Genomic DNA, 17,743 nt, shown 5'->3' on the forward strand with positions numbered 1-17,743 from the left:
ACGTGCTTTCCTTCCATGGCCATTATATTTATAGTAAGAAGTCTCACGACACCAGGTTAGAGTCCAATCGGTTTACTTGATAGTAATCTTACAAGCTTTCAGAAACGGTGTCCCTTTGTCAGATGTGTGGAAAGTTAACACTGTTTCCGAAAGCTTGTGAGATTGCTATCAAATAAACTGGTTGGACTCTAACCTGGTGTTGTGAGACTTCTTACTGTGTTTACCCCAGTCCAACGCCGGCATCTCCACATCATGACGTTATACTTATGGGCCGCGCGATGGGCTCCCGTAAACTGTACAATGGGGAAGAGGCTGGGGCAGTGGGTGAGGGCGAACCTACGTAATCCAAGTTTGACGTCAACCTAGAATTCGGATTGCGAGCTTCGTCACCATTTACTAGGACTGTTGGACTGGGGTCTGGCTCTGAAGCAGGAATGCTCCGACTGAATATAAAATTCATTCCATGAACAGCTGGTGTTGCAAAGGCGCAGAAACCACTTGAGCCTCTGGGCTCATGGAGTTTGAAATATTGCAGCCTTGAGTTTTAATTTTAATTCCGTCATTTCTTGAAAATATTTGTGTGTCATTGTGAAGACAAGTGACGTCCTGTGCTTTTAAAAAACATATATTTATTCATCATGGGTTGTGAGCGTTGATGGCAAGATCAGTCTTCACTCAGCCCTTTAGGAAGACAGCGGTGAGCCTTGTTTTTGAGCTACTGCAGTCCACATGCTGAAGGTGCACCCTCAGGATGTTTTGGGGACAGAGTTTCAGGATTTTGACCCAGTAATGAAGAAGAAATGGCAATATGTGCTTTTGTTACTTGGTGGTTTTCCCATGCGTCTTGCTCTTCTGGGTGGTAGTTTGTAAGCTTGGAGCATGCTGTTGTGGTATCAACTCTGAGGCTCGTTTCACTGCCATAGTGTCAGTGGTTAGCACTGCTGCTTCACAGCTCCAGGGACTTGGGTTCAATTTCTGTCTTGGGTGACTATGTGTGGAGTTTGCACCTTCTCCCCCGTGTTGGCGTGGGTTTCCTCCAGATGCTCCGGTTTTCTCCCACGGTCCAAAGATGTGCAGGTTAGGTGGATTGGCCATGTTAAATTGCTCCTTCGTGTCCTAGGATGCATCAGTTAGAAGGATTAGTGGGTAAATATGTAGGGATATGGAGACAGGGCCTGGATGGGATTGTGGTTGGTGCAGATTTGATGGGCCGAATGGCCTCTTTCTGCACTGCAGGATTCTAAGCACTATTCTAAATTGTCCGTTAGTGTCCAAAGCAATAGAGGATAGGGGGATTAGTAGGATAAATGCATGGGGTTACAGGAATAGGGCAGTAGGGGATGGCCAAGGGTGAGATGCTCTGAGAACCTGTGCAGACTCGATGGGCTGAGTGGCCTCCTTCTGCGCTGTCAGGACACCAGCGATGAACATAAAGATTCACCTTGGTCAAACGTTTCTTTTTGCCTGTGGGTAGGTTGAGGGTATTTGAGCAGGCCGTTTATTCTGCTGATTACTGATGCTGGAACGGAGTGGTTATAACATCAGGGTAGGGTGAACAGGCTGGAGACCTTCCTCATGATGAGGGAAGGAAGAAGGTTGATGTATTTGAAGTCGTTTTAGAATTGTAAAGTTGCAGCAAAATAGATGTAGAGAAGGTGCTTCCACTTTGTGATAGTCCAAAACTGAGCACTTGAGATATTAGGCAGTCACTGATAAATTCAACGACGAATTCAAGAGGAACATCTTACTAAAGGGTGGTGAGAATATGTGACTCGTTACTCTAAAGTATATTTGAGACAAGCAGCATAATAAAGTTTATTTATTGGTGTCACAAGTAGGCTTATCCTGCAGTGTAGTTACTGTGAAAGTTCTCTTGTCTCCACACTCCGGCACCTATTCAGGTACACTGAGGGAGAATTTAGAATGGCCAACCCACTTAACCAGCAAATCATTCGGACAGTGGGAGGAAACTGGAGGAAACCCACGCAGATACGGGGCGAATGTGCAAACTACAGACAGTGACTCAAGCCGGGAATCGAACATGGGTCCCTGGTACTGAGAGGTCGCTGTATTAACCACTGTGCTGCCCATTGCAATTAAGGGGGAGCTGGTAAGTATGTGGGAGAGAAGGAAATAGGATTAGATAACAAGTGAGGGGAGGCTCATGGAGTAGCATGGACCAGTTGGACAAATAGCCTGTTTTGTCGTGTTAATTTAATGCATTGTAATTCGATGTATTGCTGATGACGCAAAACCGTCCCTCCATCATATGATAAATATTTTTAGCTGTGGACCAAACAATTTAAAAAAAAATTTGAGCGCCGGCCTGTTGGTGTGTTTCTGTGAGACTGGCACGCTGGGTTCCATCCATCATCTAAATGGGTCAGATTCACAAGTTCAAGTAGCCAAGCCGGCAACATAAAATGAGCATGAAGCAGCCTGAATTCTAATAGAAGTAAGGTTCTGGGATTGCAGGCTGATCTAAAGACATATTCCATGTGCTGAGAGTGTAATCATGAGTTGGACTGCTTACAGGTCTTGGCGAGTTGTTCTATCCAACAACATTTGGCTTTTTTAAATGTTAGCAACCAATTTCAAGCCAGTTGGAGTTGAGCCATGTCAAATTAGTGAAGTTAAAGGTGCCAATGGAAAGCAGCAGTTGGTACTTAACTATTTAGCTTCAAGTTTTATGTTACAATTTATGAAAGACAAAAATACAGCTAACTGAATCACAGGAGGCCATTTGCCCCCTCGTGCCAGTACTGGCTGTCAACAAGAGCTATCCAATTAATCCCATGTTCATGCTCTTCTCATAACCCTTGGTATTTATCTTTCCTTTCTAAATATATCAGTGGCACAGTGGTTAGTACTGTTGCCTCACAACGCCAGGGACCCAGGTTTGATTCCCGACTTGGGTAACTGTCTATGCGGAGTCTGTACATTCTCCCCGTGTCCGTGTGGGTTTCCTCTGGATGCTCCGGTTTCCTCCCACAAATGTGCAGGTCAGGTGAATTGGCCGTGCTAAATTTTCCCTCAGTGCACCCGAACAGGTGCCGGAGTGTGGTGACTAGGGGATTTTCTCAGTAACTTCATTGCAGTGTTAACGTAAGCCTACTTGTGACACTAATAAATAAACTTCTGAAAAATTTCCTTTCAGACGTTACATTCGACAACATCATCATCAAAACTGACTTTTTTAAAAAAGGCTCTCCTTACCTACCTCCTGTTTTTGCCAGTGGATTTAAATTTGTCTTTTCTGGTTACTGACAACCCCCATGATCCAGTTGGAGGAAACAGTTTTTCACTCTCTACCCAATCAAAACCTTTCAAAATATTGTACGTTTGTGGAATCGCCCTTAAATTTCCTTGCGGCAATTTTTGTGTGGGTGGAATATCCTCCGGATTATTTTACAGTGCATTAACAGCACACAACACCTGCTCCACAAATACTCCCATCACTTGGTCTCTTAATTTCCCTGTTGTCCTATCTCCATTTACTCTCAACCATTTCTCTCTCGCAATCGTCATAGAAATCATAGAACCCTACACTGCACCAAACACAATCCCACCCAGGCTCTACCCTTACATCCCTGCATATTATACCCATCAATCCCTCTAACCTACGCATCCCTGGATACTAAGGGGAAATTTCTTAGCATGGCCAATCAACCTAACCCGCACATGTTTGGACTCTTTTTTTTTCCCCCCAATACACCCCCTGGACCTTGGTACCACCATGCTTCTACACACACCTCTGTCCAACTCTACACTTTCCACTAGGTGTCTGTCATGTGTTGTCTGCTTACTGTACTCAGTTCTACATTAACCCCTTTATGTGCCAGACCCTTATTCTAGGCTTCTTCCTTGCGTGCTGCTACACACCCAGCTCGCTCACTTTTGGGCAAGGTGACGATGGTCACAATTGTCGATGGAAATTGTTCCCACGTTAAGCTGAATCCTGTTCATATGTCTGCACATTTACTACCCTGCACTATGCTGTTGATGTCATTTCTTCAGAAATCAAATTATCGCCATCCTTTGTCCCACTGAAACTTCACATAATTAATCTTGGCTAGCAAAGTTTATCAGGGATAGCGATCATATTGGCTGGTAATTAATTTAGGAAGATGGAAGGTTTTGCCCAGCGTTGCATCAGGGAATCCAACAGGATAGTAAATAACCTTCACGAAAAAACATTTGTCACCATGGATTAAGCAGTATATTTGTGGCTATATTGATTTATGACTAAAGCACTTAATGTTCCACTGTAGAGCTCATGATAAACAATAAGCAGGCTTTAGGAAGAATTCTACAGAGAGAAATAAGAGAATTATTGCACAGTTTTGGGAGTTTGGTTAAAGAGCCACCATGGACAACAATTAGAAATCGACAGTTTTCTTTTTTAGGAAAGATTGCATTACATGCTGGGGCGGAATGGTGGTTAGCACTGCTGCCTTTCAGCACCAGGGACCCGGGTTCGCTTCCTGGCTTGGGTCACTGTCTGTGTAGAATTTGCACATTCTCCCCGTGTCTGTGTGGGTTTCCTGAGTGCTCCAGTTTCCTCCCACAATCCAAAAGACTCGCTGGTTAGATGCATTGGCCATGCTAAATTCTCCCTCAGGCGTCGGAGTGTGGCGATTAGGGAATTTTCACAGCAACTTAATCACAGTGTTAATGTAAGCCTACTTGTGACACTAGTAAATAAATAAACTTTTTAGCTGCAGATTTCAGAGGCAGGGAAGGAGGAGGCCACACAGGGATTTGATAACAAGGATGGGAATTTTTAAATGGAAATGTTGCTGGTCTGGGATTTAAAGTGGGTCACTGAGCACCAGGGCGTGGTGGGTGAATGGAACTTGGTTGAAGGTAGATTATGGGCAGCGAAGATTTGAGTGATCAGAATAAAACAAATTACTGCAGATGCTGGAATGTAAAACCAAAAGAGAAAACGCTGGAAAATCTCAGCAAGTCTGGCAGCATCTGTAAGGAGAGAAAAGAGCTGATGTTTCGAGTCCAGATGACCCTTTGACAAAGCTTTAACAAAGGGTCATCTGGACTCGAAACATCAGCTCTTTTCTCTCCTTACAGATGCTGCCCGATCTGCTGAGATTTTCCAGCATTTTCACTTTTGATTTGAATGATCAGGGTTTGTTTATGATATAAACCCCTGCAAGCATAGCACAGACTGGTTGATGGGGAACTGGGGTTGATGGGAGAGCAGAACTTGCAAACTTTTCGCTTGTGTGAAACATGAGTTTTTAATATATTTGACTCTTTCCTTGTTCCTGCAGGGAGTTGAACACCTCTGTGTAACCAACAGTCACAGACAGCCTAATGAGTTGGCCCAGTGCACAGCAGATTGGAGGATTTGATTAAAAATGGGATTAATAAAGCTTCAGAACCCCAGCCATCCCTCGGCGCTCCTTCACAAAGCCAACCAGATGCGACTTTTGGGGACTCTGTGTGATGTGGTGATACTTGTGGATAGCCAGGAATTCCACGCTCACCGGACAGTCTTGGCTTGCACGAGCAAGATGTTTGAAATTCTATTTCTTCGCAACAGTCAGCATTACACCCTGGACTTCCTCTCACCAAAGACTTTCCAGCAGATTCTCGAGTACGCTTACACTGCCACGCTCCAGGCAAAAGTCGAGGACTTGGATGATTTGTTGTACGCAGCTGAGATTCTGGAGATAGAGTACTTGGAGGAACAGTGTCTGAAGATTCTAGAAACGATTCAGACAACAGATGATAATGACGCAGAAATGACCGTCACTGAAGATGAGGATGGAGGGAAGGCCAGGTTTAATAATAACATAATGGTTACAAAGCAACTTTCTGGCGAAGAGGCTGGTTACACTAACCAGGCTGTACCAGGCAGGACAATGGAAGAACAAAGTCCTTCTGTTTCCACTTCATTTGGACTTTCAGCAATGAGCCCCACCAAAGCTGCTGTAGACAGTCTTATGAGCATTGGACAGTCAATTATACAAGGGTCTTTGCAACAAAGCTCAGCAGATGAAGCATTCGCTGTTGGTGACAGGCATCCCCTGCTAACTGAAGTCAAGCATGAAATGATGCAAGTGGAGGAGGCCTCAAGTCCCAAGATGGGCGAATCTGGCTCTTCAGGGGCTGAAAAGATATCTGATGCAGATAGGTATAGGGAAGCCCCTGGCACGCCAACACGGAGTAGCGTCATCACCAGTGCCCGTGAACTGCACTATGTCCGTGAAGAGAACTCTGGGGAGCAACCTCATGAGGCAGGGTTGGGCATACAGATGGGGATGGAGAGCAACTCCAACGTGCAGGGCGACAAACATGCCACCTTGTACCCCATCCAATTCAACCGCAGAACTGACGGCCTGTTGGAGGTGCCCACTTCTTTATCCTCTGCTCTCCACGTGCAGCCGACGCTCTCGGTCGCGATGGACTTTGCTGGTTACGGAGGGCTTCTGCCTCAAGGCTTCATTCAGAGGGAGCTATTCAACAAATTGGGTGAGCTTGCAGCGGGCATGAAGACTGAGAATAGAACCGCCAGCGAGAGGTGTAACGTCTGTGGCATGGAACTACCAGACAATGAAGCCATTGAGCAGCACAGGTAAAGTCAACCCAGCACCCAATCACTGTATTGCATTATTCCTATCATTGGATGTTGGGTAAAGGGAGCTAATAAGAGGTTTGAAGTGAGAAAGCTGAGAGAAACTCTTGGAGCCACACGCTTATAGAGTTGGAGAATTTTGAGAGGCTCACTTGCTCCATCAATTCTGTCGCTGTATCATATTATCTGGTCCCCTAAATTTCCCTGTTTTACAAGCAACTGTCTAATCTTTTCTGAACCGCAACACGTGCTTTGCAGCACAGAACTCTATCTTCCGACCAGCTTCTGTGCAAAATTTGTTAAATCTAACTTTCCTGTTTAGTTTCTTTCTTGTGATTATCTTAACGTTGTGCCCTCGGTCCCCCAACCAGTGGAGGTTTAGGTGGATTGACTTTAAATATAAATACAAATGGATTTTTTTTTAAATGGGAGATTTTTGCATGGATCAGGCAGAAGAATATAGAGGACCTATTCTTGTTCCTGTGGTCTCATTAACATTAAGCTTGGTGTTGCAAAAGATTAACAAAAGGAATTTAATATCGACAAATGGATACAAGATGGGAAAAAAAAGCCATATTCATACCCAGGATGGAGTAGAAACAGTTAAGAATGTGGTGGAAGGAATCTTTCTAGACTTGAAGACTGCAGAGCCCCGTCAATTCAGCATAACTATCAATAAAGCCAATAGAATATGGGGTGAGTGCTGGTTAGGTGAATTGGCCATGCTAATTTGCCCCTTAGTGTCGAGGAGGCTAGCTCGGGTAAATGCATGGGGTTAGGGGGATAAGGCCTGGGTGAGGTTGTGATTGGTGTAGACTCGAATGGTGGCCTGCTGCACCGTATGATTCTGTGATATTGGCTAACTCCTGCACACCGCAAGTTGGAGGATGTTGCAATGAAATTGGACTGGACGCTGCTTGGATTACACACTGAATACTGTGTGCAGTTTTGCCTGTCTGAATCTCAAAGGGATGGAAGGAATTCCAGGAAGAGAAACTAAGTTAATTCCTGTTGTCAGGGGTTTGGTTAAAGAAACTCGGGTTTTTCGACTCTGGAAGGAGTTATTTGAGTGGTGATCTTATGGTACATCATTTAGTTCATGGTCCCGCAACAGTAATTCTGCAATATTGTTTAAATTTAGGTTATGGGAAAGGGATTAATGTAAGATAATTTCAGGACTTGTATCAAGAGATTTTTCTCCCAGCTATTGATCAACATGTAGCATGTCCTCCCAATAGATGTTGCCAGGTAAAAAGTTGTTTTATTTGAGAAATAATTGGATGCAAAATGGTAGGGAGGTAGGGGATTGTGAGGGTTCTAGACAGATGAACTAATGTGGTCTGAATAAACTTCCCCATCCATAATTGTCTTCCTTAAGAATCGCTTTCTGCTTGTGGGGTTCCCAGGGATGGGTGAATGTGATGGAGACTGCCTATCGCTTCTTGGCCATCTGTGTTTGAAAGCAGGGTTAACCTCAACTTGTCTTGAGCGGTGTCAAGGGAGATTCAGTGACGTAATTATGAAATAATACAAGTGTTTTAGTTTTATTATTTAGGCAAAAATAGAAAGTGTGTGAACATTGAAGATGTTAGATGTGCGTAGCGAACAACAGAATGTGCAATGATGCAGCAGTAAAGGGTTTGCAATTCTTGGGACAAATGGATTGTGTTTCAAAACTGTGGCCTTTTCCTCCTAGGTTGATTTAAATTTATCAGCTAACGTGATGCTATAAAAGAACAGCCAATGTTGCAACTAGAATTTCAGTCTGTCACTGTATAACACTGTTCTGCTGGTGGGTACAGGTCTGTCATTGTATAACACTGGGGTACAGTGTTGGTGGGGATGGATCTGTCATTGTATAACACTGGGGTACAATACGGGTGGGGGATGGGTCTGTCACTATATTACACCTGGGGTACAATGGTGGGGACAGGTCTGTCACCCATGTAACACTGGGGTGCAGTACTGGTGGGGATGAGTCTCTCACTATGTAACATTGGAGTCCAGTGCAGATGGGGAAGGATCTGTCACTAACACTGGGATATAGTACTGGTGGGGGCAGGTCTGTCACTGCAATATTGGGGTACAGTACTGGTGGGGACAAGTCTGTCACTGGGATACACTTCAGGTGGGCATGGGTCTGTCACTGTATAACACTGCAGTGGAATACTGGTGGGGAGAGGTCTGTCACTGTGTAACACAGGGGTACAGGTCTGTCATTGTATAACATTGGGGTACAAAATAGTGGGGATGGGTCACTATGTAACACTGGGGTACAGTACTGGTGGGGCAGGTCTGTCACTATATTACACCAGGGTACAGTACTGGTGGGGCAGGTCTGTCACTATATTACACAGGGATACAGTACTGGTGGGGATGGGTCTGTCACTATATAACACTGGGGTACAGTACTGGTGGGGCAGGTCTGTCACTATATTACACCAGGGTACAGTACTGGTGGGGCAGGTCTGTCACTATATTACACAGGGATACAGTACTGGTGGGGATGGGTCTGTCACTATATAACACTGGGGTACAGTACTGGTGGGCATAGGTCTGTCACTATATTACACCGGGGTACAGTACTGGTAGGGACGGGTCTATCACTATATATCACTGGGGTACAGTACTGGTGGGGATGGGTCTGTCATTATATAACACTAGGGTACAGTACTGGTGGGCATAGGTCTGTCACTATATTACACCGGGGTACAGTACTGGTAGCGACGGGTCTATCGCTATATATCACTGGGGTACAGTACTGGTGGGGATGGGTCTGTCGCTCTATAACAGTGGGGTACAGTACTGGTGGGGATGGGTCTGTCACTGTATAACACTGGGGTACAGTACTGGTGGGGATGGGTCTGTCACTATATAACACTGGGGTACAGTACTGGTGGGGATGGGTCTGTCACTGTATAACACTGGGGTACAGTACTGGTGGGGATGGGTCTGTCGCTATATAACAGTGGGGCACAGTACTGGTGGGGATGGATCTGTCACTGTATAACACTGGGGTACAGTACTGGTGGGGATGGGTCTGTCACTATATAACACTAGGGTACAGTACTGGTGGGGATGGGTCTGTCACTATATTACACCAGGGTACAGTACTGGTGGGGATGGGTCTGTCACTGTATAACACTGGGGTACAGTACTGGTGGGCATAGGTCTGTCACTATATTACACCGGGGTACAGTACTGGTAGCGACGGGTCTATCGCTATATATCACTGGGGTACAGTACTGGTGGGGATGGGTCTGTCGCTATATAACACTGGGGTACAGTACTGGTGGGGATGGGTCTGTCACTATATAACACTGGGGTACAGTACTGGTGGGGATGGGTCTGTCGCTCTATAACAGTGGGGTACAGTACTGGTGGGGATGGGTCTGTCACTGTATAACACTGGGGTACAGTACTGGTGGGGATGGGTCTGTCACTGTATAACACTGGGGTACAGTACTGGTGGGGATGGGTCTGTCACTATATAACACTGGGGTACAGTACTGGTAGGGACGGGTCTGTCACTATATTACACCGGGGTACAGCACTGGTAGGGACGGGTCTATCACTATATATCGCTGGGGTAAAGTACTGGTGGGGATGGGTCTGTCACTAGAACAGGAGCAAAACAAATTGATGAATTCTGGTTTACTTGGTGGTGGATTTTTGGATATTTCTGGAACATTGCCTTTAGCAGTGATCTGAGCAGGCTAATACTGATGGAGGGGGTGAGAATTGGGGAGGGGGATATCCATTATGTTTCAAAGATTCTCTTTTTTTTTCCTCCTCCATCAATTCCATTTTCCATTGCCAACCACATTTGTCCAATGAAATATTTTGCTTGGAGTACTTGCTTTGGAATGGGAATTTTGGTGCTCCAGTCCAGGGTCTATTTAACATTGAGTTTGTTTCAGCAACTTTGTAATGGCCTCCACTAAAACCTCGCAGTCTTAAATAGCACTGCCTCAGCATGTGCTCTCCACTGCAGTAAGGTGAGAACTCTATTTCAGCAGGGCAGCAGGAGACTCTCTTTGGAGGCTGCTGTCCAGGTGTTTGTAAAGAGCAGAGCCGAGGGAGTTTAACTCTACTCCTAACCTCACTCAAACCTACCTCTGGTTATGGTGATCACTAAGTGCCTCAATGGAAAATGTTCTCCTTCTCAGTATTAGCATCGTGCACAGACAGAAGGGGCTGAATCATGACCTCCTGTGTTGTCCGACTCTGATTCAATCATCTTTCTAGCCACGGAGACTTTGAGTAAGATTTTAAAAGCCATTCGAGAATAATGTCACAGAGGTAATCTTCAGATGTTCTCAGGTCCCGTCACCTGGCTGAACCTGCTAACAGCCGTGTGGTGTGAGGTGAACAGTGCAGATATGGGGAAGTGTTGTCTATTGGCAGAGTGTATTGTTGCAATGAATCAGAGAGACATAGGATGTGTGTTTACAACCACCTCCCCAAACTATGTAGCTCTTCTCGACTCCACTGTGAACGTTGTAAACGTTTCTCTGGCGGGTGGAAGAGAAAAGGATGGGGTACTAGTGCCCAGGCTGGTTTGTAGAAGCCAACTTTCAGGTTGGCTTTCTGGTCACTGGAATGTCCGGCAGCTACAATCTCACTGAATTGGTAGAGTGCTCCTTCTCTCTGACTAAGTGTCTTTGTTTCATTTATTTTGTTCTTTGTTTTGTTACCAAGGGTGACAGTGCAAGGCAGCTGAACCCACAACGTTCAAAATAAACAGTGTCCTAATTCGGAATCCAGTTAGCACAGTTGCCAAGGGATGAATCATGGCAAACATGGAATGACTTCTACTTGCAATGGTCTGGAATTGGGGTATCAATGTGAACACCCACTAAGAACATTACCTTACTGGTACAACAGTGATACCCCGTATGAATGTGTCCATCAGGGGAGGCGCTTACTAATTCAAGCTATAGTAATAGATGGCAACAAGCCAGGTGGGAAGCAATTAACTGGGATCAACATCAGTGACAGGACAGGCTCAAGGGGCTGAATGGCATAGATGCAGTTGTGCCCCTCCGTGGGGTGAGTAATCTGAGCATCTTTGCGTACAATTGAAACTATGTTTCACACTGGCATGAAACCTGAACTTGTGCATCAGAGGAAAATGTAAGAATGGAGCTGACATCTTCATTCCAGAAAAGACAGAATCATTAACTGGCATATGACCCTGACGGCAGCAGGAAAATCACAACTTACTGCATGAAGAACCCAGTATGTCTTCGATTTTTATTTTTAAGAAAGCCTCCATGTTTGCGACCTGGATGGTACACCTTTACAAGGATGGTGGATCTGGATTAAATGGTAACTTGCAGAGGGTCAGTGGACATGGTGGCACAGTGGTTAGTGCCAGGGTCCTGGGTTCAGTTCTGTCTATGAGTAACTGCAGAGTTTACACGTTCTCCCCCTATCTGTGTGGGTTTATTTTGGGTGCTTGCGAGTATATTATCAAATAAATAGGTTGGACTAAAACCTGGTGTTGTCAGACTTTTTACTGTGTTCCTCTCATAGTCCAGAGATGTGTGGGTTAGGTGGATTGACCATGCTAAATTCATAGAATTCCTATAGTGCAGAAGGAAGCCACTTGGCTCATTGAGTCTGCACCAACTGCAATTCCACCTAGCCCTTATCCCCGTAACCCCATGCAATTTCCCTAACTAGTCCCCTTGACACAATTTAGCATGGCCAATCCACCTAACCTGCACATCTTTGGACTGTGGGAGGAAACTGGAGCACCCGGAGGAAACCCCCGCAGACAGGGGAGAACGTGTAAACTCCAGGTAGACAGTGACCCAAGCTGGGAATCAAACCCAGGCCCCTGGCACTGCGAGGCAGCAGTGCTAACCACTGTGCCACCTGGTGCCCCTTAGTGTCAAGGGGATTAGCAGGGTTACAGGGATAGGGCCTGGGTGGGGTTGTTGTCACTGCTGGCTCAATGGGCCGAATAGCCTCCTTTTGCACTGTAGAGATTCTATGATTCTGCTTTAAAAAAAACTCATTCAAGGGTATGGGGAAAGAACAAGGATGTGGGATTAATTGAACAATTCATTCAAAGAACCAGCACGGGCTTGATGGACTGAATGGATGTGCTGTAAGTTTCTACTCCTGTCCTGTATTAGTCAGTGGCTTCAATACACTCATCGGTAGCGGTTGTAAAAATACAAATTAAATTAAATGCACTGTTACTTGCCTGGAGATGCTGCTTTATGGGAACCATACAGCCCATTCTGCATGTGCAATCTCTGCTGTTGATAATTTCCAGATTTGGAGAGACATTCCTTCAAGGGAACAACCCCTCCCACTCCAGCAACCCCTTAACCACTCACTCATTTCTTAATCTTCTTTCCCCCCCCCACCCCTCTAACTGCCGCCATTCCCTTCCCCTCTCTTTCACTGCACTGCTTATTAGTGGCACCTGGTAATGGGAGCCTCATAATCGAAACCAGCATTTTCCTTTGGCCCAGGCAGTGACAGACAGCTTTGTCAGTTCCAACATGCCATGCGAGGAAGTCCCATTAGCTTTATTGCTGGAAGATCCAGCGCTGCTCAGGAAATGAGTGCTGCAGTTAGGCGCAAGATCTTGACCTGCTCGTGTAACCCCTGCTCGTTGCAAAGACCTCTGTCAACACACTGGGGATTCCTGTTACTCTGGTTCTCGTCTTGAGTCCTGGGGTTAACAAAAAGTCTATAGATTGACATTCTTTTGGAAAGAAATCAGCTCCTGACCTCTGATTTATTCCGCCTACAAAGAACGTGATGTGTTTGTTTTTTTTTAAAATGTGATGTATAATTTAAGGCTATAGTAATACATCTAATTGCATTTTTAAGTAACTTTAGGATTGAATTATAGTGCAATGTGTGTGTGTACTTTCTACTGTGTGGCTTCTTACAAACTTGCCCTGATCCCTTCCCTTCCCTTCCCCTCCCCTGCACCACCTCCAAACTTTGGTGATATCTACCAGTGTGCAGAGGCAATGGACTTCCCCACATTGGTTAACATTTGTGTGTCAGTTAAAGCTGCAAGTCCTGGCAATGGAGGTCAAGTCATCCCAAATCTGTATTTACCTTCTTGATCAGAAAGCATCTTTGGCTATAATGTGTACATGTGTCTCAATTAGCTATCGCCATAGAAATAGTGGTTTGGCCTCGACATTATCTTTGTTTTGTACGGGTTCATATCTCCCCTGTTGCACCATCATATTTGTATATCAGCATGAATCTTTTATTGAACAGATCTCCTTCTGTATGCAAACACTGGGGAGGCAGTGACCTAGTGATATTATCAGTAGACTATTAATCCAGAAACACGGTTAATGTTCTGGAAACTCGGGTTCAAATCCTACCACAGCAGATGTGGTGGAATTTGAATTCGATTTTTTTTTGTTTTAAATCTGGAATTAAGAATGACCATTTTCAATTATCAAGAAAGCCCATCTGGTTCACTAATGTCCTTCAGGGAAGGAAATCTGCCGTCCTTACCTGGTCTGGCCTACATGTGATTCAGTGCCACAGCAATGTGGTTGGCTCTCAGCTGCCCTCTGAAATGGAATAGCAAGTCACTCAGTTCAAGGGCAACTAGTGATGGGCAATAAATACTGGCCTAGCCAGTGACGCCCAGGTCCCATGGATGAATAAAGGGAAAAAAAATTTGGTTGACTGCTTCCCAATATTCCAATAAAGATACTGGGCATGCGTTGGCAATTTGGAACTTGGTTGATTGTTGAATGAGAGGAAAAGGGAGAGAAAAATAAGAAGATGTGCGATGGAGTTGGGCAAAGGCTTGCGTGAAGCGTAATCACTAGTGTAGACTTGTTGAGCTGAATGGTGTGTTTCCGTTCCATAATCATTCTGATTCTTTTTAATGACCCAGCCACTGCTCCCATTTTGTCCACGGGCACCTTTCAAATCTAATTTTACTTGGCCTGAATAATGGGCTCGGAATTTCAGCGAGGGTGATTCTGGTAACAATTTTGTGGGAGGACAAACAAGATGGTCGGGTTTCAAAATGGGCAACAGAGGATATATTGTACTACCGGCTTAACCATTTAAACTCTACCCCGGCCTCGGGAATTGAAGAAAGACCCAAGTATTTTCAGAAATGAACCAAACTGATGTGATCAAGAAGCTGGTGGTTTTTAACTTGATCCGTTAGGTGACAGCCTAACACAATCAGATTGGCCGCTGATTTTACCTTTCTGTAAAAGTCGATAGTAAAGTTGAAGTGCAGAAGGAGTTTGCATCAAATTCCCACTGGATAAGTTAAATTTAAAATCTGTTTCTCTCTCGCAGCAGTTTAGTTAATTCTGGGGTGGGGGGGAAGTTTTAAGACAATGTTGTGGTTCTGATTCTGTTTAAGATTTCTTCGTGTCACAGGTAGGCTTACCATTAACACTGCAATGAAGTTACTGTGAAAATCTCCTGGTTGCCACACTCTGGTGCCTGTTCGGGTACACTGAGGGAGAATTTAGCACCTGATCAGCACGTCTCCCAAACTGTGGGAGGAAACCGGAACACCCGGAGAAACCTACGCAGACACGGGGATCATGCAGACTGTGCAGCGGCAGTTTCCAAACCCAGGTCGCTGGTGCTATGAGGCAGCAGTGCGAACCACTGTGCCGCCCCTGTAGATGGGGATACAATTTAATGCTGTTTTCTGCCGACTGGTGTTCCCCTAGCTTGTCTCTCGTCCAGCCTTTCGTGAAAAGGGATTTCAGTGTGTGTAAATTATAATCATGTGTGCTTATAGTAAGGTACTGAAAAGCTCATGAAGTTGTTTATTTGAAACTGAGCTGAAATGCTTAAGCGTTCATTTGGCACCGTGTCAATCCCATGCACTTTGAATGAGAAGCTTTATGTATAAGTAAGATTTAATGGTGACTTAATTACCAGACCGCAAAATAATCTTTTTATAACGCTCTTCACCCACCTCCAGCCGGCCGGCCGCCCCAAACCGACAACCTGCAGAATTAGTTGTATTGTTGAAATCAAATAGCTGCAATTAAAAAATAAAAATATAATTTGTTTTTTTAATGAATCTGAATGAAGAGACATTTAATAAAAAATACCTGGATTAAAGAATCATTTTGACAAGTCAGGAAGGATGTTATCTTCAGATAATTATCTCTGATTTTACCTTTCCATTTGGTAACTTTTATATCATAATGAAATTTGTCAGCTGCTTCATGCAACGTGTAGAAAAAGAAAATTATTTTTGCAATTGGCCTGCTGTTTAAAATTTAGACAGTGAGGTTGAATCTTGTATTTTGAGTGGCAAATTAGTAAACTTAACCAGGCAGTGTGTACAAGCTGTGCCATCAACTTTTACAAATGTTTGAAATATTTCTTTGTACTTAATTTTATTGGATGGCAGATTGGAGGTATATCATGTTCGGCTCGGTGTAATTGCATCCAGATAACACAAGGTTATGTGTGTTAGAATGAAGGGTCTGGTAAGTGCTAGCTTCCTGTGTAAATTTGGTTATTCTATTCATTCTGGGCAGTCCTGGACTCTGTCATTCTTTTCAGGAGTTTTTTTTCCCCCAGGTTAGGGTTAGAGCACAAATTAATTCGGACTGAGTTAATCACGTAATAACCTGGCCAGATCTCCTGGAATAACATTGTGCTTTGCCTGAAAAGAATAACTTGGCTTCATAAGACACAGCTGAATTTTAACTCCTAACATTTGGTTGCTTTCAATTCTTAAGTTGCATTTTAATTTTATGAATGTTCTTCTCCATCAGATTTTTCTTCTGTTGGTTTTCCTGTTTTACCAAATTCAGTATCTCTTACAATCAAACCCAGAGGTTTCAGGAGCATAACTTCCAATGATGACTTTTATAGTGTGTGTATTTTGAAATATCAGAAATGTTGTTTTATTCTGTTTGGCAGTCTGTATTATCATGCTCTTGCTCGCAACGTTCCACGCTGGGGAGGTTGAGCAGATGACCAACCCTCCTCCTCTCCATGGCCTTGCCCCTGCCTTTCTTTGGAATCACCACCGCACTCCTCCCATTTTGTCCTCTTGCACATTTCCTATTCCTACTGCTCCGCTATTAGTGTCACGGCCCTGAGCTCTGAGATTTCTTCTCTAAATCTCCCTCACCATCTCCAGATACTTCATAAAACTTGTCCTTTTGACCAAGCTTTTGGTCGGCTGTCCTAAGTGGCTTGGTGTCATCTTATTTTGATGCTCCCGTAACATGCCTCGGGATATTTCACTAAGGTGCTATATAAATGCAAGTTGTTGATACGGTCACTAGAAAGGTGGGAAAGGAGCCTTGCCTGTCTTCTGTTTAGTCACATGTGCTTTCTAGCTGCCTCTTACATTGCAGAGTGAGCGTTTGGCTCATCTGTCAGATGTGTTCATGTTATAAAAATGATTCTTTGTCTGTTAACACTAATGTGTACATATTTCATACTGACTGTAATAATGGGTTTAATGGAATGCATGAAAGCATTAGTTCGACCTGTTAGCTTGCGATATGGTGGCACAGTGGTTAGCATTGTTGCCTCTCAGCACCAGGGACCCGGATTTGATTCCGGCCTTGTCTGTGTGGAGTCTGCATGTTCTCCCCATGTCTGCGTGGGTTTCCTCCAGTTGCATCAGTTTCCGTCCACAGTTTTTGGGGGGGGGAGGAGAAGGAGGTGGTGCGGCATGGTGGCACAGTGGTTAGCACTGATGCCGCACAGTGCCAGGGACCCGGGTTTGATTCCTGTTCTGGGTCACTCTGCAGATTCTGCATATTCTCCCCGTGTCGGCATGGGTTTACTCCGGGTGCTCCAGTTTCTTCCCACAGTCCAAAGATGTGCAGGTTAGATAGATTGGCTATGCTGAATTGCGCCTTAGTGTCGGGGGACTAGCTAGGGTAGATGCATGGGGTTATGTGAATAGGGCATTCGTGGGATTGTGGTTGGTGCAGACTCAATGGGCTGGGTGGCTTCCCTCTGCGCTGAGAATTTCTAAGCTGTGTCGGGTGCTCTGGCTTCCTCCCACAATCCAAAGATGTGCAGGTTAGGTGGATTGGCTATGCTAAATTGCCCTTTGGTATCCATAGTTGTGAGGGTTAGGAGGATTAGCAAGGTAAATACAGGGACAGGGCGGGGAGTGGGCAAGATGCT

The 17,743-nt window shown here is 44.8% G+C and overlaps 1 protein-coding gene across 2 annotated transcripts in view; it reads left to right on the top strand.

Annotated features, from left to right (window-relative positions):
* The window catches only part of zbtb16a (zinc finger and BTB domain containing 16a), a 270,254-nt gene that overhangs the window by 8,706 nt on the left and 243,805 nt on the right, over positions 1-17,743 (top strand). For both annotated transcript variants that reach the window (XM_080214571.1, XM_080214572.1), the window contains exon 2: positions 5,292-6,598. In XM_080214571.1, the coding sequence (XP_080070697.1) occupies positions 5,379-6,598 (1,220 nt within the window). In that variant the 5' untranslated portion in view covers positions 5,292-5,378. The remainder of the gene's footprint in view (positions 1-5,291; positions 6,599-17,743) is intronic.

Source organism: Carcharhinus amblyrhynchos, chromosome 29 (assembly GCF_965287045.1).
Source record: "Carcharhinus amblyrhynchos chromosome 29, sCarAmb.v2.hapA, whole genome shotgun sequence".
Classification (NCBI taxonomy): domain Eukaryota; kingdom Metazoa; phylum Chordata; class Chondrichthyes; order Carcharhiniformes; family Carcharhinidae; genus Carcharhinus; species Carcharhinus amblyrhynchos.